Consider the following 26917-nt stretch of genomic DNA (forward strand, 5'->3'; position numbering starts at 1 on the left):
ATTAATTTCTCATTTAAGATATATGTGAAATGGGACTATCTTCGTGGTCCAGTGGTTAAGACTTTGCCTCCCAATGCAGGGGGTGCGGGTCCCTGGGAGCTAAGATGCCATATGCCTCGGGGCTAAAAAAACCAAAACATAAAACAGAAGCCATATTGTAACAAATTCAATAAAAACTTTAAAAATGGTCCACATTAAAAAAAAAACTTTAAAAAAATAAAAATAAATGTGAAAGAGAAAAAATAGTTCTGTTTAGAAAACTAAATGATATAAGTTCAGCTTTGAAAAACAAAACTTAAAGGATACAACAATAAATTGAACTCTGGTAGGAACATAAACCTGAGGTTAACACCCTCAGGCAAGGGCGTACACAGCAGGGTCAGTGCCACAACGGATGACCTATAGGTTTTCTGTTGGTTATATGTTGGTTGGTGGTCTGATTCTCTCTAGTTTGAGGGCTTAAAGAGACAGGAGGGTAGAGTTGGGTGAGCTCAGGGCTTCCTTTGAGTTCTGGGCTGAAGTAGAGATATTACCAGAGTGGAGGTTCTCTTGCTTTTGTCAAATGTTTTATGCTTGCAGTCAGTCTTCCACTGCCTTAAGACAGATGTCACCTGTCTCTCCTGTATCTCCCCTCACACCCAGGCACATCCACTTTAGTCATAAATTCTACTACTTTATTTAAACACGCACAAACAAACCTTGTCTTATTGTTCCATCATCCACACATTGGGTGTTGACACATGTATTTTGGGGTAGCTCTTTACATACTTGTGTCTTTGAGCCTACTCCTACATGTGAGAGAACTTTTAAGTGCATTTTTAAAAAACAAAATTCAGCTAGGTAAATTTACACTTCTAATTGGCTTTATTCAACAATTTATGAAGTGGACAGCATCCCATTTAGTAAATAGAAAGCAGCTTCAAGGAACTGTACAAAATGGAAGGCTTTTTTAGAAACTGGAGGGAAAGGAAGGAGCTGATAACAAGGAAGTTATTAGCCAAAGAAAAGAAAGGATTGTTTCAGGCCAGGTCATCTTATTTTATGGGGAAGGGAATGTAAGAGTCTTCTTATATAGATTCCCTCACGAGTGCTGACCAGGAAATTTCAGACTAATGGTTTATTCCACTCCTGGGAGAGGGTGAAACTGCAGTTGGGTTAGGTATTAAGTCTTGGTGGGGTTTAGCCCAAGTGACTTCATTTTGGGTTTGCTGTTTCTTTTTAATAGCATTTTATAATTGAATCCAAGAGATTATCCATTGTTTACAACTATGTCTTCATTATCATGAAAAACGAATGGCATTTTTTATGGTTGTATGATATCTATGGGATCATATATCTTATTTGGATTTTGAACAGAAAGGTTTTTGTTGTGTTTTTTTTTTTGAAATGTTGACATTCACACTTTAAGTTTTCCCTTAGATTTATTCTTATGTTTCCAAAAGTATAATCCTGGATTTTATGCCTTTAAAAGATTTGAGAATGGTAGAAAGTATTGGTGAAGATTCAAGAAGTTAGATATAACCAAAGAAACAAATATGTTTACCCTCACACAGCATCCTCATCTACTGCCCTGTCCCCTCCCGAGTCTGCTCAACCCTAGTCACACACACAAGCACACACAAACACACAAGCATGCACACAAAGCATGAATCAACATTATGACAGGTGTATGCCATATTCTTCATATATTCAAGGATGATGAAACCAAGATTGAGGGGATTATAAATTCCAAAATGTCACCTCTTAGATCTTTAAAAAGATATTACTCGGATAAATGATATCACATGAGGTTGCCAAAATGTGTTTTAGTCTGTATGCTTTCGTCACTTGAATGCCAATTTGATTACTTGGGAGCTCTACTTGATCCCTATATATAACTTGTATATGTAAAGAAGGTGTTCAGATAGCATACATTTTGCCTACATCAACTTCATTTTGGATATTCTGTTTTTTACATAGCATCTCTCAGCGTCTACTACAGTAGATAACTTACTTCTGAAGCCTCTACCCTATTTCTCTTTGCTTATGAGGAGAGGTCTAATGAGCTGAAGACAGAAAAGCAGGCATTCCACTTAACAACATGGAGTGCCTTGATAATTTTGACAGGAGCAGTTTGGGTGGAGTGAGGTTAAAATCCAAATAGAAGTGACTTAAGTCCTGAATGAATCTGGAGGATGTGAACTATTCATATGAAAATTTTGTAAAGAAGACAAAATGGGTCCTAGGTGGCAGGAAATGCAGATTCAACATAGGGTGTGAGTGAGTGTGTGTGTGTGTGTGTGTGAGACAGAGAGAGAGAGAGAGATTGAGATTAAGGATGGCTAACCCTTCTACCCGGAGAAGGCAATGGCACCCCACTCCAGTACTCTTGCCTGGAAAATCCCAGGGACGGGGGAGCCTGGTGGGCTGCCGTCTATGGGGTTGCACAGAGTCGGACACGACTGAAGCGACTTAGCAGCAGCAGCAGCAGCATCAACCCTTCTACCATGGAAAAGAAATGCAAAAAAGCAAAATGGCTGTCTGGGGAGGCCTTACAAATAGCTATGAAAAGAAGAGAAGCGAAAGGCAAAGGAGAAAAGGAAAGATATAAACATCTTAATGCAGAGTTCCAAAGAATAGCAAGAAGAGATGAGAAAGCCTTCTTCAGCGATCAATGCAAAGAAATAGAGGAAAACAACAGAATGGGAAAGACTAGAGATCTCTTCAAGAAAATCAGAGATACCAAAGGAACATTTCATGCAAAGATGGGCTCGATAAACGACAGAAATGGTATGGACCTAACAGAAGCAGAAGATATTAAGAAGAGGTGGCAAGAATACACAGAAGAACTATACAAAAAAGATCTTCATGACCCAGATAATCATGATGGTGTGATCACTGACCTAGAGCCAGACATCCTGGAATGTGAAGTCAAGTGGGCCTTAGAAAGCATCACTACGAACAAAGCTAGTGGAGGTGATGGAATTCCAGTTGAGCTATTCCAAATCCTAAAAGATGATGCTGTGAAAGTGCTGCACTCAATATGCCAGCAAATGTGGAAAACTCAGCAGTGGCCACAGGACTGGAAAAGGTCAGTTTTCATTTCAATCCCAAAGAAAGGCAATGCCAAAGAGTGCTCAGACTACCACACAATTGCATTAATCGCACATGCTAGTAAAGTAATGCTCAAAATTCTCCAAGCCAGGCTTCAGCAATACATGAACCGTGAACTTCCAGATGTTCAAGCTGGTTTTAGAAAAGGCAGAGGAACCAGAGATCAAATTGCCAACATCCACTGGATCATGGAAAAAGCAAGAGTGTTCCAGAAAAACATCTATTTCTGCTTTATTGATGATGCCAAAGCCTTTGACTGTGTGGATTACAATAAACTGTGGGAAATTCTGAAAGAGATGGGAATACCAGACCACCTGACCTGCCTCTTGAGAAACCTATATGCAGGTCAGGAAGCAACAGTTAGAAGTGGTCATGGAACAACAGACTGGTTCCAAATAGGAAAAGGAGTACGTCAAGGCTGTATATTGTCACCCTGCTTATTTAACTTTTATTCAGAGTACATCATGAGAAACGCTGGACTGGAAGAAACACAAGCTGGAATCAAGATTGCTGGGAGAAATATCAATCACCTCAGATATGCAGATGACACCACCCTTATGGCAGAAAGTGAAGAGGAACTAAAAAGCCTCTTGATGAAAGTGAAAGAGGAGAGTGAAAAAGTTGGCTTAAACCTCAACATTCAGAAAATGAAGATCATGGCATCCGGTCCCATCACTTCCTGGGAAATAGATGGGGAAACAGTGGAAACAGTGTCAGACTTTATTTTTCTGGGCTCCAAAATCACTGCAGATGGTGAGTGCAGCCATGAAATTCAAAGACGCTTACTCCTTGGAAGGAAAGTTATGACCAACCTAGATAGCATATTCAAAAGCAGAGACATTACTTTGCCAACAAAGGTCCGTCTAGTCAAGGCTATGGTTTTTCCTGTGGTCATGTATGGATGTGAGAGTTGGACTGTGAAGAAGGCTGAGTGCCGAAGAATTGATGCTTTTGAATTGTGGTGTTGGAGAAGACTCTTAGAGTCCCTTGGACTGCAAGGAGATCCAACCAGTCCATTCTGAAGGAGATCAGTCCTGGGATTTCTTTGGAAGGAATGATGCTAAAGCTGAAACTCCAGTTCTTTGGCCACCTCATGCGAAGAGTTGACTCATTGGGAAAGACTCTGATGCTGGGAGGGACTGGGGGCAGGAGGAGAAGGGGACGACAGAGGATGAGATGGCTGGATTGCATCACCGACTCAATGGATGTGAGTCTGAGTGAACTCTGGGAGTTGGTGATGGACAGGGAGGCCTGGCGTGCTGCGATTCATGGGGTCGCAAAGAATTGGACACGACTGAGCAACTGATCTGATCTGATCTGAACCCTTCTACATTTGCATTCTGAACCTATCAGCACAAGTATTGTTTAGAAATCTTTGGGAAGAATTGGCCCTTCATAGGAAAGGGGGTCACTTCTCATTTTAAAAAAAGAGGGAAGCAGATAACATGGCAGATGCAGGGAACTTACTGATTTAGAGGTGGGAAGATGAAGGAAATCTAGTCTGATGATTTTTAGTTTTTTAGATGAAGTGTGAGCTAGAGTTAAATGATACTAAGACAGGCGGGGAAATTTACTTAGGTTTGGGGAGTGAGACGGCGGCGGTAATTGTTGCCTTGGGCTCTGGGAAGCACTTTATTAGGGAATGTAGTGCATTTGCCAGCACTTGGACATTTGAGGTTTGAAGTCAAACATTTAAAGTAAAATCAGTCTGTTGAGTGATTTTCTCCAGCTGTATTCATGTGCAGCTGCTCTGGTCCAGAGAAGACAAGTAATTGAGCTGATCCATGCTTCGGTTTTGCCAGGAGTGAGAGAAGCAAGGGAGATGAGGTTGTTTGTAATGATTATAATGATGGACCTCAGACTCAAATGTAGACAGCTTCATCAGAAATATTTTAAAACCTCAATCGTGCAAGTACACGTCCATATTAAGAACTCAGGCTTAAAATCAGACCATCTGGGTTCAAATTCCATTTCTACTATTTACAAACTATGACCTTGAACAAGTTATCTAAGTTTTTCCTAGGTTCATTTATTTGTAAAGTGGGGATAATATTGGCACCGAACTCAGAATTATTGTTTGGTTTTGAATTTATATATAGAAAGAGTTTAGGAGAGTACTTGGTATAAATTGCGCATTCAAATAATAGGCCATTACTGTAATTAATGTCACATATCCTCACCTAGTGTATTAAGTTTTCCTGTGTATAGCAATTGGGCTTCCCAAGTGTCACAATGGTGAAGAATCTACCTGCCAATGCAAGAGACGCAAGGGACGCAGGTTTGATCTCTGTGTCGGGAAGATACCCTGCAGTGGGAAATGGCAACCCACTCCAGTATTCTTGCCTGGGAAATTCCATAGATAAAGGAGCCTGGCAGGCTACAGTCCATGGAATTGCAAGGAGTCAGACACAACTGAGCACACGTGTACACGTGTACCACGAAGAAGAAATATTTCTCTTTCTGTGATTGTCTTAGCCAGAGCATTATATTCTCACACACATTTATATTTTACTTTTATATTTTTAATTAGCTAACTCACCTATAATGCTTTTCTCTTATATATGTTACTCAGTCATATCTGGCTTTTTGCGACCCCATGGACTGTAGCCCACCAGGCTCCTCTGTCTGTAGAATTTTCCAGGCCAAGAATACTGGAGTGGGGTGCCATTTCCTTCTCCAGGGGATCTTCCCAACCCAGGGATCAAACCTATGTCTCCTACATTGGCAGGGAATTCTTTACCACTGCACCACTTGGGAAGCTTTTTCTCTTATAAGCCTTTATAATTAAAATTGGAATGGAATGATAAATAGCAAACCCCACAAAATCCAGTTTCAAACATTAAATTAGATAGATAAGTAACAAGAAAGTGTGTGTTGGTTTTTGAATATCCAGCATCCCATCTTATCATTTTTTAATGAAAAAAATGAGACCACTCTAATGAGAACAAATGGGTTCAACAGATATCTTCCCCAGAGCAGTCTTTGCCTAGAAATCAGTATCATATTGGTGTTATTTGTAAATTGCTATTGGTTCATTATATTATATACTGGGCAAGTGTTGTGGCCCAACAGTTTTTGTCTTCTCTTCATTGGTGCACAGTCTTATATGCATTTACCTTTCTGTGGCTTGTGAGAACACATTATGAATAATAATAGCTAGAAGCATATGCTACTTATTAACCATACTGGTTTAATATTTCATCAAAGTCCATAAAATATAGAGTCATATGTTGTCCAAACTGGAACACTTAAGGATACTGGGACACTTTAATATATGTGACAGCAGGTATAATACAGGACTGTCCCAAGTTTTGAAGGATAATTTAAAAAATTAGGTAATGGAGATCTAATGCACAATACAGTGATTTATAGACACCGATACTGCATGATAAGTGCCTCCCAGGTGGCAAGGTAAAGTGTCTGCCTGCAGTGCGGGAGACCCAGGTTTGATCTCTGGGTTGGGAAGATCCCCTGGAGAAGGAAATGGCAACCCACTCCAGTACTCTTGCCTGGAAAATTCCATGGACAGAGGAGCCTGGTAGGCTATAGTCCATGAGGTCAGACATGACATGACTGAGCGACTTCACTTTCACTGTAGGATAAATTTGAAAGTTGCTGAGACTAGACTTTAAATGTTCTTACCACAAAAAGAGGAAATGATGATTGTGTGATGTGATGATGGTGTTAGATAATGGTATAGCGGTAATCATATTGCAGTATACAAATACATCAAACCGACACGCTGTACACCTTAAACTTATACAGTGTTGTATGTTACTTGTGTCATGGTCCAGGTGCGGGTTGGAAGAGACTTTCCAGGCATGAGACAGAAGGAGAGGGAAATAAAGCTTATTAGAATGGGAGATGCTGTTAGAACAGTGGGCCAGCGAGAACCGACATTGAGTGGGGGTCCTTAGTCCACTTTTATACCCAGGGTACAAGGAGTGGGACAGGGGTCTTGTAGATCATTTGCTGATTGGATGAGGCATGTATACTGGGTCGGGGAAGAGTAAGACAAATACTTTCTCCTTATGGGGCAGGAGGGGAGACAGTTTATACTGCTCAGGAAGACCTGAAATCCATTAATAGTTACAACATGGTGGGAGGGAGGGCCATAAGGGTCTGGTTTTTCCATTCCTGCATTCCAAGAACCTCCTTGGTTTTATCTGCTCTTTCATCCTTGAGACACCACAAATTGTATCTCAATTAAAAATTTTTTTAATTTTAAAATTTAAATATATAAAATAAAATTTAAACTATGGAAAACCTTGACTTGTACAAATATAAAAAGAGCATTCAGTAAATAATAAGAGAATGGATAAGAAGTTCTAGCAGGTTCCAAGGAGAATACTAAATATTAGTCTTTATAGTTAAGTAAGGCATGCTGAAATGAATTAACAATGGATGCAAAGCTGACAGACTGGTCAGTATCCATCAGGACAATAATCAGTTGCATTCGAGTGGACACAATTTGCATTTCTGTGGACAAAAATATCATTTGCATTACTATCGGTTTTCTTCATTTTGTGGAGTTTAAAATAGCTTAAAGATAATCACAGCTACACAGGTGTATCACTCACTAATTTCTGGCCCACATCAAAGGCCTTCACAGTTTTCCCTGATGCGAGCAGGCTAGGCACCTGCTTAGTTATATGTCATATATTCTTGCTGTTGTTTGCATCACATGATCTGGACTTAACTCCTAATTGCTGCTTTGGTGGATTTTTTGATTTTTCATTTATTCTTAGACTCCTGTGTTGGTTCCCTCTTAAAATGAGGATTTTTAGTAACAAAATTTGAATTTTATTTTACAGTTTGTCAAGTTGTACAATATTAAGTTCTACTCCTTTTTCATATTTGAGATTGGCCAGAACCTAAACTGTTGTTATTTTGGGGGGGAAATGCTACTTTTATTCTGTTTTGGTTGCCTCCTCTGGGAGGACTGGAAGCATTTTGGCAGGAGGAACTGAGCAATCTGCAGCTGTTCAAATACTTTGAGCCTTTGGATTGATTGTGGATTTTGCTTTAAAACCCTCCCCCCACTTTAAAAAAAAAAAAGAGTGAAAGAAAACCCAACAATCAATTGCATCTACTACTTAAAAAAAAAAAAACTGTTGTTTGGTAAGCTGCAATTTTACTTTTGTAACCAGAGGCTGTGTTTATTTTCAGCTTTGGCAGTTCTGCCTAATGAATCAACTGGTATTGAATTCACAAGGGGAGGTGCCGTTTCCCGCCCTCCATCTGTTTGCCAAATGTGTGTGTTCCCTCACCTCGTGGTGGTGGCTTCAACTAAAAAGAGCCATTAGCAAGGGGGTGTTCTCACTGATTCCTCAGTCCTCTGTCTGATTGCTTGCTGGTATTTTTCCCTTGTGGTTCCATAGAGGTTGTTTGCCAAAGCACCACACTTGTGATTCTAGAGAAAGTGTGTGTTTGTTTGTTGTTTAGTTATAAGTTTGGCTCTGCATTACTTATAGTTTTAGTTTGATTCTTGAGCCTTGGTTTGGTCCTTCACGATGGGGTGTCCGTCTCTAAGCGGTAGTGTTGCCATGGGGATTGAAATTACTCCAAAGAGGAGACAAGAGCTCGAGTGAATCCTAGTAGGCTGTCTTAAAAACTGGGAGCCTGTGATGAATTTCTGTGGATTGTACTCTATTTTCAGCAAATCCTTCTTTAATTCTTTTTCTTCCCTTTTCTTTTAAAATTCTTATTGGTAATAGGGAGGAAGCTGTTTTATTAGCAAAATTTGGAGGTATCTTTTTCATGTTTTACTTTCATTTGTATTAGGAGTCTTTTAGGTCAGTACTTCTTGAATGTGCTTATTAATCACTTGAGATTTTGATGAGATGAAGATTGTGATTCAGTCAAATTAGAAATCTGAGATTTTGCATTTCAATTCAGCACAGGCCACACTATGAACAGTAAAAAAAAAAAAAACCTCAGGGCACATAACTTTGGTACCTTTTCCATGGTCTTTGGAATAATTTAGATAGTCAAAGGGTAGAATGATTTGGTTGGTATTTAGTACCAAGGTGTTTGGAGATATTTGCCTTCACACTGGTATCAGGAACCAGGTAAAGGAGTCAGACAACTTTCTAACTCTTCCCAAGACAGACCTTCACATTGAACATATGTTATTTTGTTTGAGATTTTGAAATTTCTAAGACATTTTACATATCCAATTTCAAATCTAAACTTGAAATTTTTTCCAAAGTAAAGTATGAGTTATTTGGGAGTTTTATTACTTGTGTACAAAAACACTGATTATGTTCTTTTTCCAGTGACATGCCTCACTTCTTGATATATTACTTAGGCTTTAAAAATAATTTCCCTGACATTTGATTGTATGACTATTTTAATATCACTGTCTCTTGTGTACTGTGCGATTTTATTTAGCCTACTAAACAGTTTTATAAGAACTGAGTGTTATCTAAGAAGTCTTTTGAGTACTATTAAATGTTATTACTCTATTCTGACGTAGATAATGAACAGTAAACTATTTTAAATAAGGCCACTGACCCACTGAAGAACTGTTCACCACATACACACACAAAGAAGGAACCTAATTTAAGCTGTGCATTGATCTGTATTACCCTCACCTTATTCCCCCAAACTTCTAATTAGTTTTGGAAGTTACTGAAAAAGACAAGGTACAAAAACTTGCTTTTAAAGCAAAGGATAAGGATCATGAAAAAAAACAGTTCAATACTTATAAAAAATACTGGCTAACTGGAGGAGGCTGAAAGAAGAGTATGAAATTAAAATGGCAAAAGAGAAATCCATATGTAAGGAGAGTGAAGAATCTAGATGTTCATGAAGAGCATGTCAGGGAAGAGAAACAACTTTTTCTCCACTCTCTTAGGTTCAGTTATTGGGGGCCTATGAATTAAGATGACAAAGGACCAATTTGCAGGAGAAAAGAGTTTATTTATGAATGCAATCTGCATACAGTGATGAGTAACTCAAAAAAGTGGTTAGAATTTAGGGCTTATATACCCAATGCAGTAGGGGAAAAGAACTGGGTAGAGAAAGGCTCTTATGAGAAGACCCAGTAGGTTTCTTTAGGAAACACACGTGTTTCTTGAGGAGAACAAACATGAGATAAGAACGTTTGTGATAATATTTGTTTGTGCAGGTGTGAGTGTTTTTTTCTGTTATTTTCATAGTCCTGAAACTCTTGGAGAGCCTTGTTTCCCAGAAGATACTACTTTAAGCCAGATAAAGGAAGCTCTGACAAAGCTTCTTGCTCCATTTGTTGATTCTCAGATGTCTTCAACTTAAGATAATCTTTGTGCTAATCTTTGTACTCTAAGGGTGTGAGGTCTGAGTGAATCCCCACAGGAGAAGAGGGCACATTTACAGTGAAGAAGGAAAGACTTGAGGCTAAAGAGGAGGAAGACTCAGTGGATTGTGTGATGGAGGTGTTATTCACAGTTCTCCTCATTTCCCTCTTTGGAAATTTGATTAGCACTCCTAAAGTTAAACGACTCTTCAGAGCACTTCTGCTCTCAGAGAATTTATTCTGAATGAGAATCTACATCAGCCGGACACAGGTAGTTATTTTGGAGCCTACACCTGTCTGGCCGCCTCAAGCCTGAGGCTCCAGGGTCCGTGACAGTCACATTTTATACCTAGGTTTTAATCTTTAGCTGTAATTCTTTTTGAAACAGATAAAGCATATTTATTCATCTATACTGTCATGATATAATTGCTCAAACAAAAATCTAATGTTGTTTCATGTAAGTATTAGGTTGGCCAAAGTGTTCATTTGGGTTTCCATAAGATGTTACAGAAAAACCCAGATGAGCTTTTTGGCCAGAACAATAATAACTGGGCCACATAATAACTGGAAAAACCCAAACAAGCTTTTTGGCCAAAACATTAATAAGCCTAAGTGATCCATCAAGGGGATAATTTTGTATGTATTCTTAAAAATTTGAATAAGAATTCACTTTGCGTATTTTCTGTGTGGCAATTACTATTTTATACAGTCTTTTATTTAGATGTATTATTTTTTTTTTCCTAGTCATCAAACACAGACTACCTGTTGGGATCATCCTAAAATGACCGAACTCTTTCAATCCCTTGGTGAGTGTTATTTTAGTTAATAGTAATTAATTGTCTTCAACAACTGAGAATTGTATTCTTAAATGGATTCTAGTCACCAGTTTTCCTTACATGGCATATTATGTTTACAGGACCAAGTCACAGGCATGTAAAAGCAGTTGAATTTCTAAGGGCAAAGCAGTAAACAGATTTTACTTTTCTTAAGAGAACGTATGGCTCACAATAGCATGAACTCAAGAAGGCTGATTTTAAAAGAAGTATAATTGGTTTCACCTCCCTCATATTGTATCATCTTAAGCTTCAGCTTTGTGTGAAAACAAAAACAATAGAGTACAGCAGCCTGTAATCCACTGCTTCATATTTACTTTTTGCTCACTGTTTATTTATTAAATATTATTAAATTAGCTTGTCTAATTTCATTTTGTCTAAGTGATCATTAAAAGCTAAATTCACTTTAATAAAAATGCATGAGAACACGTGAGATGAGAATCCTAACATTGTAGATTTCCAGTAGAATATGGCTGTGAGCTGATTATTATTACTGCTTCTCGTAGGTCATTCCAATGGCTTTGAAAGAATTTTCTTAGAGGGGATCTAAAGTGCCATTGGAGAAGGCGAGTGGCACCCCAAGGCGCTCATTCACACTGCCATTTCAGCAAGGAGGGGGCACTCCTTTTATCTCTTTATATACCAGGCTTCTGTGTGAGCTTTCTCTTGGATGAGTGAGGACAGTTACAAAGGTTGAACGAACAAAAGACAAACCACTGGATTGTTTTAGTTTGTAAAATGAGCACGCCAGTGTTAAGAATTAGAGACTAACTCTTCTAATCTCTCTTATGGATACTCTATCTTTAGAAGACAAAGATAGAAGTTCCAGTGTCTTTTTTTCTCAATTTGATGCTAAATCTTTCAGGTTTTTTTAATTAAGATAATAGATAACATTACATTAGTTTCAGGTGTACAACATAATGATTTGATATTTTTATATATTGTGAAATGATCACCATGTAGGTCTAGCTAACATCCATCATCAAACATAGTTACATAATTCTTTTTCTTGTGATGAGAATTTATAAGATCTGTTCATTTGGCAACTTTTGAATAGGCAATATGGTATTATTAACTGGAGTTAATCTATTATTTCTAAAGGTTTGAATATTGATTATTGTACAATTTTAACCAGATGGATTAAAGGGTGGAAGAAGCAAATAGAGCAGGACAGAAGGAGTATAGAAATAAGACTAGCTTTGCGAGTAGTGAGATGGACAGCCTAGGTGGCAGAAAACTGATTGTCCTTGTGGGGAAATGCCCTGGAAGAGAATCCCTCTTAGCAGTAGAGAAGGCAGCCTATGGTGTGATGAACATTTAATTATTTTCTTATAAACGCTGTGAATTTTAGGAAAAGACCTTTTCATGTGAAAAGACATAGTAATTTTCCATCATTGAAGGGAACAGATATATTCTTGCCATTCAATGTAAGTTAGACAATCCTAAGCACGCTTTTTGAATGTTCCATTTTCCATTTCAGCTGACCTGAATAACGTACGTTTCTCTGCCTACCGTACAGCCATCAAAATCCGAAGACTCCAAAAAGCACTATGTTGTGAGTTTATTCTGCCAGAGTGAATCACTCTGCTGTTTGGATTGCCTTTCTTGTTTTTTGTTTTTTTTTTTTAAGACAAAGATAAATGAAGAGGGTGATGTGTTTGTTGAGTTAATCTGATTTTCAGTGTACCTCCCTCAAGGAGTTGGCTGTGTTTCTGTGAATGCTCTATTATTCGCCCCATCAGCAAGCATGAAGTAGTAAAACAAATGAACATATGCCATTCTCAGTTGGAGAACAAAATTAACCAAAATACAGGAGTCACATAAAAAGCTTTTTCAAAAATTATGCTGCCACCCAATTTAAAAGGATTAAATCAAGGAATTGAAGTAGTAGATCATTGCCTTTTTAGTACTTTGTATTCATCTGTAGGATTCATTTGGAGCATAGGATTTGAAACAGTTTAATTCAGAGCAATCATATAATAAAGAAATACTGAAAAATTATATTCCTGATCCAAATTTGAATTGACCATTGTTGTTCTTCAATCACTAAGTCCTGCCTGACTCTTTGTAACCCCAGGACTGCAGCACGCCAGGCTTCCCTGTCCTTCACCATCTCCAAGAGTTTGTTCATTGAGTCAGGGATGAGATCGTTAGATAGCATGCTATCTAGCATCAGTGATGCTATCTAATGATCTCATCCCTGCCACCCACTTCTTTTGCCTTCAGTCTTTACCAGCATCAGGGTCTTTTCCAGTGAGTCAGCTCTTCACATCAGGTGGCCAAAGTATTGGAGCTTCAGCTTTAGTCCTTCCCATGAATATTCAGGGTTGATTTCCTTTAGGATTGACTGGTTTGATCTCCTTCTGTCCAAGGGGCTCTCAAGAGTCTTCTCCAGCACCACAATTTTGTGTTCATTTAAAGCTCTGTGTTCATGTAACACAGTGTCTTGAAACATTTAATATTATCAATATGAACTTTAACCTGTAGAGACTATGTTCATAATGGTAATCTATGATAATTTGGGGTTTCCCTTATAGCTCAGTTGGTAAAGAATCTGCCTGCAGTGCAGGAGACCTGGGTTCAATCCCTGAGTTGGGAAGATCCCCTGGAGAAGGAAATGGCAACCCACTCCAGTATCCTTGTCTGGAAAATCTCATGGACAGAGAAGCCTGGTGGGCTGCAATCCATGGGGTCGCAAAAAGTCAGCCATGACTGAGTGACTAACACACACACATGATAGTTTTACTAAAGGCTTATTCCTTTTCCCATAACCCAAATTTAAGTATCAATATGAATGCTTTGCAACAGAGTATAGATTCATGCTATCTGCATTCTATCTGTAGCTTCTATTCTATAGCTTTAATGATTGAGTCTACTCAAAGAACTTTTAGGCCTTATCAGGTAGTTAATATGCAAAGTGACATGTGCCTTTATGTTTATAACAGCATAACTTGAATAATGCCAAATATTCTTGTTGCTACCTTTTGTTAACAGTTGTTGTATGTCTAGGCCATTCAGTGAAGCTTTGCAGGTTACCCTTAGAAATGATATATTACAGTTAAAAATCTGCTAGGTCAGTAGAAATGAAAAGTACAGTTTAAGCTGGTTATGTGAGGAGAGTTGAGGAAAGAGATGTGTAGAACCATTCCAAGAAAATATAGCAAGGCAAAGCTTTAGAATAAGAAACACTTAAGCTATGTTTGGGCTTCCCTGGTGGCTCAGCTGGTAAAGAACGCACCTGCCGATGCAGGATATGCAAGAGATGTAGTTTCAGTCCCTGGGTTGGGAAGATCTCCTGGAGAAGAGAATGGCAATGCAGTCCAGTATTCTTGCCTAGAAAATCCCCTGAACAGAGGAGTCTGGCGAGCTACAGTCCATGGGTCACAAAGAGTTGGACCCAACTGAGCGACTAATGTGGTGGAAGCTACATGTGGAAGAGCTGTCTGAAGGGCTGAAAAAACCTCCAAGTGACGCGATAGGCAAGAGGCTGACATGGTCTGGAAGCCCATCATCCTCAGAGCGCCAAAGATGATTGGCAGATTGTAGCAGTCACAGCAAGGATGGCAGAATGACCAGTTCCCAAATAGAAAGCCTGCGCACTCTGGCTGGTGATCTGTATGTTCAGCCGGAAGGGAATAGGAAGTGAACTGGGAGCACACAGAAGGAATTTTAGGGAGCTCAGTCAGGCCAGGGTGCCAACAGTTTTGAAAGAGGCTCAGCTGCATGTCTGGTGTCCAGCTGACAGACCTGGAAGGACTTCTCAGGCCGGATGAGCTGTAGAATGAGGACAGATGACTCAGCCACAACATTGCAAGTGGATTCTTTACCAGCTGAGCCATATGGGAAGCCCAAGAATACTGGAGTGGGCAGCCTTTCCCTTCTCCAGGGGATCTTTCCAACCCAGGGATTGAACCCAGGTCTCCCACATTGCAGGTGGATTCTTTACCAGCTGAGCCATATGGGAAGCCCAAGAATACTGGAGTGGGCAGCCTTTCCCTTCTCCAGGTGATCTTCCCAACCCAGGAACTGAACCAGGGTCTCCTGCATTGCAGGCGGATTCTTTACCAACTGAGCTATCAGGGAACCCTCTCCATTGACAGGAGATGGCTTTGTATCACTGTGAACACAGGTACAGTTCTCAGTAATACTTGTGGGCAGATAAACAGATTAAACACATTTACTTGTTTAATTCTGTGGGTTCTCTGAGTCTTAAGGAACAAACTCTCTCCTTCAACTCATCCCTTCAAACTGGAGAGGAGCAGAAGAGACATACCTCCCACCTCTAAACTAAACGACCTTTAGTGACACTCACTTAGAAATGGGCTGGGTTGTGTTTGATTGTGAACGTTCCAGGCGATGTCCTCAGGGCCACCTGGGCTCCACTTTCTCAGCTGTCTCTGCCCCATTGAGCTCCTAGTGGGGCCTTGGCGCCCCTGATCCAGCGCACCTGTTTATGATTAATCTCCTCCTTCCTCTCCCATCTTTTGTGTTTACTTGAAATGCCTTGACCCTTCCTCTGCAATCGTCTGCAACCCTTTATTCCCTTCCAATGCTGTTAAAATTTTACTTCTTTTGGAAACATTTACAAGCTAATCCCACCTGCCTCCAGCTTTTCCAGAACTTTATGATGGCCTGTAACGACTTTCTCTCCCATCAAGCGCCCGGTCGCGTGCCTTTGTGTGGCAGATAATGTGAGGAGGATTGCGCCGTCTGCATCAACACCTGCTTTGAGTCAACAGTTGTCTCTCATTCTGTGTAAATCTCCGCCAGCATAGCGTCCTCACAAAGAGGGCATATTGTTGTTGCTACCATTGTTCTTTCATTTATTGGGCTCCAAGATTGGGCAGGGGATAAAACAATAGAGACTTGGTTCCCACACTCAAGGAATGTAAATTCAGACACAACCCCCCTGCTTACAACAGGTCTTGCTGCCCTCCGCATGGAACGGCTTTTACCTTGGCCAGTCTCTCCATCCTCCTCATTCATCATGGCCCACGGTAGACTCTTGCAGTTCTAGTGGATGCTGAAAGGGCAAGCTTTGTTTTCTGCTCCTCCTGCCTGAAGAGCTCATTCTTTCTTTTTAGGTCCTAGTTTAACTGTCACGCATCTCTAACCAGACTTTCTTGGCTACTCGGCTCCAAATTAGGTCACTCCTGATTTTGCATCTCATAGATTCAGTTCTTTCCTAATGTGACACTTGTTTGTTCTTCAAGCTCTCACAGTGTTATATTTGATGTTTGGATATTTTCTTTATAGATTGAGGTACTATAGAATGCTTTCTGTTTTGCGTAAGTTAGGAGATAGAGCCACTCATGGATGTATGTGTTCAGTTCAGTTCAGTTCAGTTGCTCAGTTGTGTCTGACTCTTTGTGACCCCATGAATCGCAGCACGCCAGGCCTCCCTGTCCATCACCAACTCCCGGAGTTCACTCAAACTCATGTCCATCGAATCGATGATGCCATCCAGCCCTCTCATCCTCTGTGTTAGGCGATATCTAAGATCAAAATACCAAGGGAACAGAGGAAAAGTAAGAGCTCAGGTGAAAGATGATGAAAGCTGAGCGTTGGAGGGGAGATGAGAACACACATTTGTGAGGAGGAGGGAGAACTAAGGACTGGGAGATTTGGTACTTGATAGATTGCAGAGAGTGAAAAGAAAGTGTTAGGGTATCTTGGGAGTTACAGACTGATGATCTATGGACGGTAGTAACAGCCTTGTTGTTCAGTCACTAATTCGTGTCATGTCTAACTCTTTGCAACTCCATGGACTGTAGCATGGCAGACTCCTCTGTCCTCCACTGTCTCCCAGAGTTTGCTCAAATTCATGTCTATTAAGTCAGTGATCTATCGAACCATCTCTGGATTTCTGTGTCATGAAAAGGCAAGACCTTTATTTGCACGTATTAAGGTGGAGATTCCTGGAAGAAGATAGTATAGCTCCGACTGGGAACAAAGCAGCAGGAATGTGGATTGGATATTCAAGCAGGAGATGAGAAAGAGCATCTAGAGTCTTCCAGAGAGAAGTAATAACTGCAGTAATGAAAGTGAACGAGAGCATCAGACTTATAGAGGGAAAGGGCAGACATGAGACCTGGAGCACCACTGACACTTCTGAGATGTCTGGGGAAGAGGAGCCAGGAAGGGTGCTATGAAGGGATGGTTAAACATGTCAAGAGGAGGAGAGCCATAGAAGCCCAAGGTCAGATGCGAAGCAGTATGTGTTTTTGCAGAACCGAAGAAAGGTGATCCAATTCCATTCAACCCCCTTTGCTTCATTGTGGGTTTAAAGAAAAGCCTTAAAGTTGGTAGAAAATGATTCTTCTGTTTATTTCATTTGCTGCATGACTGAGCTGTCATTTGTCTCTCTTTGAAAAGAAAAAATCATCATTTTCTGTGATTTAAATGTAGTCTGTCGTTAAAGGTACCTAAATGTGACACACTTCAGGGAAATGTATTCCTGGCTTAGGCACTAAGGTAAAGTGTCAGAATAAATCACTGAAAATTGAAGACATGGTCGTCTGTGGGATGTGGCAAATCACTGTCACAGCTACAAAGTGTATCACAAAGGAGGCTTTTCTAGAAGAAATTCAAGGACAACCTGATCCAGGAAATGGTCTTTTTGGAATTTGGTCTTTTGTCACTTCATGCCATGTGGGAATGTAATAGCAATGCTATGTTGCTGGCAAAATTAGTGCTGGAATTCAGAAAACTTAGAACATTTTGGCAGTATCTGAATATGTTTCTCTGTGTCTGTGTGGAATTATAGTTCTATGGCTCTGTCATTTATTAGGCACTTCTCTTTGTCAAGCACTCTGAAGAACAAATTTGAATTTTACTCCTGTCCTCTTCAAGGTTATAATTGAAAATAGTGTACAGTGCCAAGAAATGGGGTAAAAATGACGATGAAAATTCTAGATGGTTCTTTATGTTTTTTTCTGACACCATCTAGAATGCGTGACACTTAAACAGGTTACTTTTGTGATTAGCTGACATTTTACTGTCTGAAGGAAATGGATTCATCTTTTATCTAGATGTGTGTGTTTTATATTCTCTCTTTCTCTCTGTTGAAAGAAATGACTTCTCTTTTGATTTAGAAATCATTTTAATCTGTACAATTTTACAGCAGTTCTTTTCCACTGTAGATAGCTTAGGAAAAAAAATAAATCATTCTATGGTGTTTCATAAATGTCTTTAAAAATTCAAAATTAGTGGTTATTCAATGGTTAAAAACAAAAATACAAAGGAAGCTATTTGTTTATTATATTAAACTGTCAGCATAGGTTATATTTTTAAGGGAACAATTTTGTATCATGCACAAAGAAAATTGTTATTTACATATTTAAAAAAAGTTTTCTGAAGCTTATTTTTTTAACGTTAAAAAGTTAAGTATGGTGATAGGGGAAGAATTTTATAATGCAGTAGTTTCCCTGAGCACACCTTAAGTTCACATGGGTTCTGTAACTTTCCAAACCTACAGGTTTAGATTTAGACAGCATCTCCATACTCAATAAATGTATAGATACGTGGTAGTTTGATAATCTAACATGTTTTCCTGTTTTCAGTTAGCTAATGATTGGCTCAAAGTGAATTAAAAGAAAAGATTATGTAAAGTTCTTCTATTTGTCCAAACTGTTCTTCCTGGCCTTGGAGGGCCTCCCCTGGGCCGACATGGCCTGCCCTCTGTGTGTCTGCCTCGCAGTAACCATATGCCCCCCAGCGTGTGACCACACACCATCCATACTGCCATCATCATTTTTTGGAGCTGCCTAGACTTCTTTGAATTCTTGTCTTTTCTCAAGCAATTTTCTCTTCCTGGAATTCTTTCCTTGCTTTACATGAATCTCTTTTATCTTATCTATTGTTGAAGGTCCATTTCAAATCCCATCTTCCCAGGGAGCTTTTTCTAGGCTGCTTCTACTCCCCTAGCAGTAATAGCGCTCATAGAAATTGATGTCTTCTCTTAGGGCATTTTTAAAGTTATCAGAATGCTTATCCTCCTTCTCAGACTGGTGATCTTTGAGAGCAGGGCTCTTCTACTTTCTCCTCTGTGCCCACCCTGCATGCTCTAGCACCAGCCATGCCCATGTAGAGGTTCCGTCCATGAAGAGTAAGCAGTGGAAGCAAATACATGAAGAGTCATGGCTGGGTGTCCTGGCCCGTGAGCCTCTTTTCCCCCTACCTAGTTACAAGTTACACATTTGCCAAAGTGTCATGGAAAGCAAACCAGGTTGGGGCCAGATTTTGAGGGCCTTATAAATTAAGCTTGAGCTTCCCAGGTGGTGCTAGTGATAAAGAACCCATTTGCCAGGAGACATAAGAGACATGGGTTTGATACCTGGGTTGGGAAGATCTCCAGGAGGAGGGCACAGCAACCCACTCCAGTATTCTTGCCTGGAGAATCCCATGGACAGAAGAGTCTTGCAGGCTACTGTCCATAGGATTGCAAAGAATTGGACAAACTGAAGCGACTTAGAACATAAATAAGGCTTGACTCAGTAGGCAGTGGAGAGCTATTATTTTTCTACAGAACCTGTTTTAGGAACTAAATATCTTCAGTGAACTTTGTATTTAATCATGTGCATGTGGAGAAACTATTTAAGAATGATCAGTTTCACAGTGATATAAAGAATGAATAGGAGAGTGGTGAGTGGGCTGTTCTCAGGAGTTTGAAAAAGAGCAGTGTCATATTCTAGATGTTCTACCATAAGGAATAGAGCTTCCCAGGTGGTACTGTGGTGAAGAATCTGCCTGCCAATGCAGGAGATGCAAGAGACTCGGGTTAGATCTCTGGGTCGGGAAGATCTCTGTACTCTTACAGTTAGGAAATGGCAATCCATTCCAGTATTCTTGCCTAGAAAATGCCATTGGCAGAGAGGCCTGGTGGGCAACAGTCCATGGGGTCACAAAGAGTCAGATGCGACTGAGGGCACACACACACATACACACACACTCACACACACACACACACACACCCCCCACAAGGAATAGACTTAGAGATTTATGCTTTCCTACACTCAAAAGTACAAAGAGGCTGAAGAGAGGAAAACCAGAAAAATAAAATAGGAAAAACTAATATTCTATAGAGTGAAAAATGAGGTCATATTGAGACATGTCAAGAGTATAGATTCAAAAGTGTGAATGTAAGAGATGTGGATAAAAGAAGAGTTTAGAGATGTAAGAATGGAAATGCTATTTATTTTTTAAAAATTGAAATTAGTTAAAAGGATAGATTCTTAAATTGAAGAATCAAGCTAAAACTCAAGACTGGAAGTGACTTTGTTTCAATGTTGTTATGTAATGTAGTGACTGTACATATTCCTTTTTCTCACCTGACTAGTGGATCTCTTAGAGTTGAATACAACAAATGAAGTTTTCGAACAGCACAAACTGAACCAAAATGATCAGCTTCTTAGTGTTCCAGATGTCATCAACTGTCTGACAACAACTTATGATGGCCTTGAACAAATGCATAAGAATCTGGTCAACGTTCCTCTCTGTGTGGATATGTGTCTCAACTGGCTACTCAATGTATATGATACGTAAGTTTGCGTTCTTTTCGTTAAAATGTAATCATTGGATGATATTTTTTGATGATGTAAAATATCTGAATTTTTGTAACTGGATTTTTAAGAAAGTACTTTCAAAGTACTTTTCCCAGTGGAAATATTTATGTTAATTGTTGAGAAGGAATGACTTTCCAAAAATTGAGTTCTTAACCAACAATGGAACAAAAAAGAATGTCCATCTACGATTTTAAGATCTTGCTTCAGTTTATAAAGATGGTCAAATTTGTAGTGTTTTTAGTCTCTATGCTGGAGGAAACCTAATGAAAAAAGTCTGATTTCCTTCCTCAATTTTTTATAGTATTTTTTCAAAAGAAAAAATTTAATATTTATTGTTTTGAGTTTACAAATTTATTGGTTCATAATAATCCACTCTGCATTTTTTTTGTATGACTACTTAAGAGCAATTTGGATGGCAGTTAAAAGGATTTAATTTCTCTTTTGGTATTGGCTTTATTTATTGCCATTGTGGTTATGTGTATATATTGTGTTTTAAATAACTTATGCTTTAGGCCACTCTAATATCTGTAATTTAATTAGATACTCAATGTTACAGAGAGAGCACTCCCTACTTCCAGCATGACTCATTTGCCATTAATTTGACTTTCTTGAATGTGACAATGCATTTGTGAAATAATCAATTCTAGAAAGCCCTGCTGTGGGCTGACATTTCTGAAACATTAGGAATTATTCATTCTTCTGGTAGGGGGTTAAAGTATGCAAAGATGAAATAAGAAAATTAGAACTTTTGTTTTTCTCTCAGACTCTGAAAGTTATTTTCCATTAATTAGCTATATGAAAATTTGTGCTTGTCAGTTTTTTATTTGATTTAGAGTGAAAGAAAATAGATGATAGTTCATAAATGCAAGCATCTGATTGATTCTGTATAAGAAGTAAATGATAGTTACAATAGCTTTCAGGATGATTTAATTAAAATTTCATTTATTCTTCTGGTTAGAAAAATCTTTTATCATTCATTACTTACGAATATCATAACAAAGCCTTTTTTAATAATCAAATTGCCATTGTGTGGTTGAGAACTCTTAAGAAACTCACTGAAGAACAGATAGCATGAATCTCCATTACCATGATGAACATGGGCTTTGCTATCTCCTTGTCTAATACATTTTAATACATTTCATTTTTACTCCAATTTTTATACTTCTAGGATAAATCATGACTGTTAGCATTAATTCACTGTTAAGTTGGTCTTCAATTTTTTTAAACCTGTAAGAGACATTTTCTGTAGTAAATTCACTAAAATAACAGATCAATTAGGTGTTTTATCTACAAAGCTTATCACTTAATTTTATGTCCCAGAAAGTTATAGTTAAGAACTTCATTAGCTCTATGGAGTTTGGAAGAAGTGTGCATTTTGATCTATATTGTAAGGAAGAACTGGAGAAGATATTAAATTGCCCTCCTCTTTCGGCATTATCTGTGACTCTAACACACTATATTAGTCAGCTTGGGCTTCCGTAAGTATCACAGCACAGCCTAGGTAGCTTAAGCAACAGAAATTTATTTCTCACAGTCCTGGAGACTGAAAGTCCAAACTCACGATGTCAGCAGGGCTGATTTCTTCTGATGCCTCTTTCCTTGGCTTTTAGATGGCTGTCTTCTCCTTGTGTCCCACATGGTTTTGCTTCTGGGTATGTCTGTGTCCTAATGTTCTTTAAGAACTCTAATCATGGTGGATTAGAGCCCACCCTATATGCTTTATTTTAACTTAATTGCCAATTTTAAGACTCTCCATATTTAGTTGCATCTTGAGGTACTGGGAGTTAGGACTGAAACATATCAATTTTAGGGGAACGTAGCTCAGCCCATAACACATACATATGCTGTCTTCACTGGACTGCCCACAGGGAACAGTGCCACTTAGTTGGGAAGGAAGCAGTGTGTGAAATGTTGTGATTCATATTCCAGGGAGTTAAATTTTGGCATATTATCACTTTCTACCATCAAATGTGAACACATGAGAAATGCAACACAGAGATAAGTGTTTCTTATTTAGAAAGACAGTATTTTGAAATTCTCCTTTTTAAAAGAAAAGAGCTTTTAGGATTTATCCCCTTTCCATGCCAAAGAGAGTCCTGGACTCTTGAGAATCCCTTGGACAGCAAGGAGATCAAATCAATCAATCCTAAATAAAATCAACCCTGAATATTCCCTGGAAGGACTGATAATTGAGACTGAAGCTCTAATACTTTGGCCACCTGATGTGAAGAGCTGACTCATGGGGAAAGACCCTGATGCTGGGAAAGATTGAAGGCAGGAAGAGAAGAGGGTGACAGAGGATGAGATGGTTGGATGGCATCACTGACTCAATGGGCATGAGTTTGAGCAAACTCCAGGAGACATTAAAGAAAGGGACATGACTTAGCAACTGAACAACAACAGCATGCCAAAGAAACTGCAACAACCATGCTGGGTTAGAGCAGTGGCCATTCAGTTGAGTTTTCCATTTTGAAGAGAAACGCCACTAATTCACCTAAGGAAACAGTTACTCCTCTGATGGTAGTCTCAGAGGGCCAGAGTTAATTACCCAAATTTCTGTAGCAACTATGACTTATTCATTTATCTAAATAAGAGATGTTGGGCTTCCTTTGTGGCTCAGCTGGTAAAAAAATCCTCCTGCAATGCTGAAGACCTGGATTCAATCCCTGGATTGAGAAGATTCCCTGAGGAAGGGAAAGGCTACCCACTGCAGTATTCTGGCCTGGAGAATTCCATGGACTTTATAGTTCACGGGGTCACAAAAAGTCAGACATAAGTAAGTGACTTTCACTTCACTTCACACAAGAGTTATTAGCTGTTTTCAAGTCATTAGTTTCCTTTGAGAAACTGATAGAACTGTGATCTACAGCATTCAATGCACCAGGACATCATGGACCCCTAAAAAGTCTCTGAACTTGGAAATGGTATCATGACCAAACTCTTCTCTTCATTCAGTTAATCTGACATTCATCTATTAACTGTATATATATAACTGCATTGCTTTGTGTAGCATGTTGCAACAAGACCTGGTATTTTCAGCTCTTGAAATATATTCAACCAGCTCTTGAAATAACAAATGATGCACACACAGGAGGTCCTAGAATTCTGGAAGCAGAAAGACTTCAAGGATCTTCCATTCTGTCCTCTTTTTACTGATTGAGAAACTGACCCAATGAGATAAGACAATTTATCCACAGCTATCTACTGTATATTAGTGGTAGATATGTAACTAATATTCAGGTTTTTTGACGATCACTTGATTTTTCCTACTATACTGCTATATCTAAGAAAAATGGGACTTTATAAATTATATTGTTTGCTGTTTCTTTCGGCTTTTAACATGTGCCACCTTCTAATATTCTGAATTGTCTGAAAAAAAATCTATTTTCTTTTGTTGTGGAGGATAAGAATTCAAATTTTTGGTACTGGTTGCTTTACAACTTGGCAACCACTTAATTTTTGGCATCTTAATTTTTCCAGGTGAAAAACTGAGATAAAATTATCTGTTCTGCTTCTCATACATAAGTGATTGTGAAGGGCAAATGATATAGTATATTTAGAAAGTACCTTATAAACTATAAAGATAAGATTGATTCCATTTATGTGTTCACAGCCTCACTCAGTCTTGATCTTCCTGGGCTAAAAAGTCTTAATTCCACAATCTTCCTTTTAAATTTAATGGAAATTGAGTTCATTTAAATCAAGATTTAAAGCAGTAGACTGGATTATTTGGTTTAAATATTTTTGTCCCTGCAGAAAATATTAATCTCATGATGCGCTGTTAAGTCATTTTCCCCACTATCCAAGGTGGATATAATTTTATTTATAAGGTATAATGCATATCTTTCTGGTTGAATTAATTTCAGGAGAATTTATGAAAACTATCAGGGAACTAAATACTGAAATATAGGGTTATGTTACTCACTGAAAAATTTTATTGTCTCCCTATTCTCTTTCAAATTCTGCAACATATTTAATATTAAAGCCCTCTCTCATCTGGGTCCATATAACCTCGGCAACATTATCAGTCATGTACCCTTGATGCAAGTTCTTACTGTGCCTGATGAGTCTTGACTTTAGTGCTCATATCCCCTTCCCCTGTCCCCTTGTCTGGGCTTCTCCTATGATAATTCACTTTCTCCTAGTCAGGGTAGTCCAGCTGCATCATGTCTTCAATGTCTGATTTTAGACTTATCTTCTCTATCAAATATCGTGAGGCTAGTAACTACTTAGGCTAAACACCAATTTGTATTTGATTATTTCCATGTGTAAGATCGGTCTTGTATTTCCTTGTGATTCTCTAGCTGTTTTCTTGTCTCACCTGTCCAGCTAGTCATGGGTAGGAATCGTGTCTTAAACTTATGGTATACAGAACGATGCTGGGATCTCAGTAAGCCTCCATAGTCATTGGTGGTGCAATGAATGGATGATTGACATTTTCAATAGTCTTCCTGATGATGATCCTTTGTTGTACTGTCACCATAGACCGGAGGTCAGCCTCCAATATGTATGAGTTTGATCTTTTTTTTTCCACTTAAGGGCTTACTTTGTTCTTAGCCACATTCATGTGCTAGTCCATTTGCACAGCCTTTTGTTATTTTCTGCAAGTCTGTTGTCCAGAGAATATAATTTCCTGAGTTTTGGAGGGTAAAAAACAGACACAGTCTTCTTTTCATGTGATAATTAGGAAAGACCTTAAAAATATGAAGTAGAAACACATTTCATAGCATGGCTCAGTTTAAGGCTAATTTGAAACCTGTGTTTCTATAATTGTGAGAAACTGGAATGTATATAGAGTAGATTTCTGCTTAAATGGGTATATTTATTTTAAAGTTTAAGTATTAGTTATTTCATACGTCAATTCTGAATGTTGTACACATACATAGTAAGGGTTAAGTATGTTTGTTGGGTATGATTTAATATAGATTATAAACTCTAGGCTGTCAGGGGACTTTTTTTTTTAAGTTTTTTGCTGTGCCCTACAGTTTGCAGACTCCCCAGCCAGGGATTGAATCTGGGTCCTCGTCTGTGAAAGTACACAGTCCTAACCACTGGACAGTCAAGGAATTTCCACAAGGGACTATTTGAAAATGCATTTTACTAATCCCTAAGCATGTTTTCCTTTTTATAAACTTATTTTATACTTTATATGTCATAGTGTGAATACAGAAACTTACTTGACTATTTATAATTTGAGAATGAAAGATATCAATTAGCATTAATAATAAAAATATCAATAAGCCAGAGTTAAGTCCAGTTTGACAATAAGACTACCTAAAATTAAATGAGACAAATATTTATATGTTTTTAAATGTTATGAATTACTACATTTTATGTACTCATATAATTATGTAAACATTTAGTTATAGGTTTTGAATGTGTTGTAATTGTATATGGAAAACATAAGAAAATTCACAATAGAAACTGAAATTGAAAACTAATCCTGTTTATATGAAATAGTAAAGATAACAGTCTTTATATCTTTATTTTTTTGAGACTGTGTGTTATTTCACAGCAAGGATCATGTGTTATTAGTGTTTGTAGCTTCTGCATTTTCCTTTCCACAGCCCCAAGATCCAGTACAGCATGACATCTGATAAAGCAACTCATTTATTCTTTAACAAAAGAATAAATACAAATTTAACAAAATATTTTAACTTTTGTTAAAATTCTTTAACAAAAAAATAAATAAAATCCATGCTTTTAAACATAAAGTTATTTTTCTAGTCAAAGTATATGTGAAATTGAAATGGTCTCTCTTTGGCATAATATGAAGGGTTAATTAAATAAATTTTGTATTTAATTGTAATTTGATATTTCCCCAAATAAAGATTGCACACCTGTGTGTTTAAGATCATTGACTATTATAACTGCAGTAGTAATTTATAGAAACCACATTGACAGAGCTAAAAAAAAAACAATGAAGACCAAGTGTTTTAAGTATTCAACAAGTTATAAACCCTCAATATAGAGCTAATTTACATCTGTTTTTAGATACATCATTATCCCTTTCTTACTATATTGCCACATGCATATTATATATATCAGTAGCTATTTTGTATATTGCATATATAATTATTAACAAATTTTAATTCAATGTTTATAAAAATGAAATCTTTTTAGCTTTATAATTAGCACTTTCATTTTGC

At 38.3% G+C, this 26917-nt stretch overlaps 1 protein-coding gene across 1 annotated transcript in view; it reads left to right on the top strand.

Annotated features, from left to right (window-relative positions):
- UTRN (utrophin) overlaps window positions 1-26917 on the top strand; it is a 556038-nt gene that overhangs the window by 467176 nt on the left and 61945 nt on the right. The window contains 3 exon segments of the mRNA XM_070376815.1: window positions 11117-11178; window positions 12686-12760; window positions 20543-20744. Of these exon segments, the coding sequence (XP_070232916.1) occupies window positions 11117-11178; window positions 12686-12760; window positions 20543-20744 (339 nt within the window).

The sequence above is a fragment of the Bos mutus genome, chromosome 9 (assembly GCF_027580195.1).
Source record: "Bos mutus isolate GX-2022 chromosome 9, NWIPB_WYAK_1.1, whole genome shotgun sequence".
Classification (NCBI taxonomy): domain Eukaryota; kingdom Metazoa; phylum Chordata; class Mammalia; order Artiodactyla; family Bovidae; genus Bos; species Bos mutus.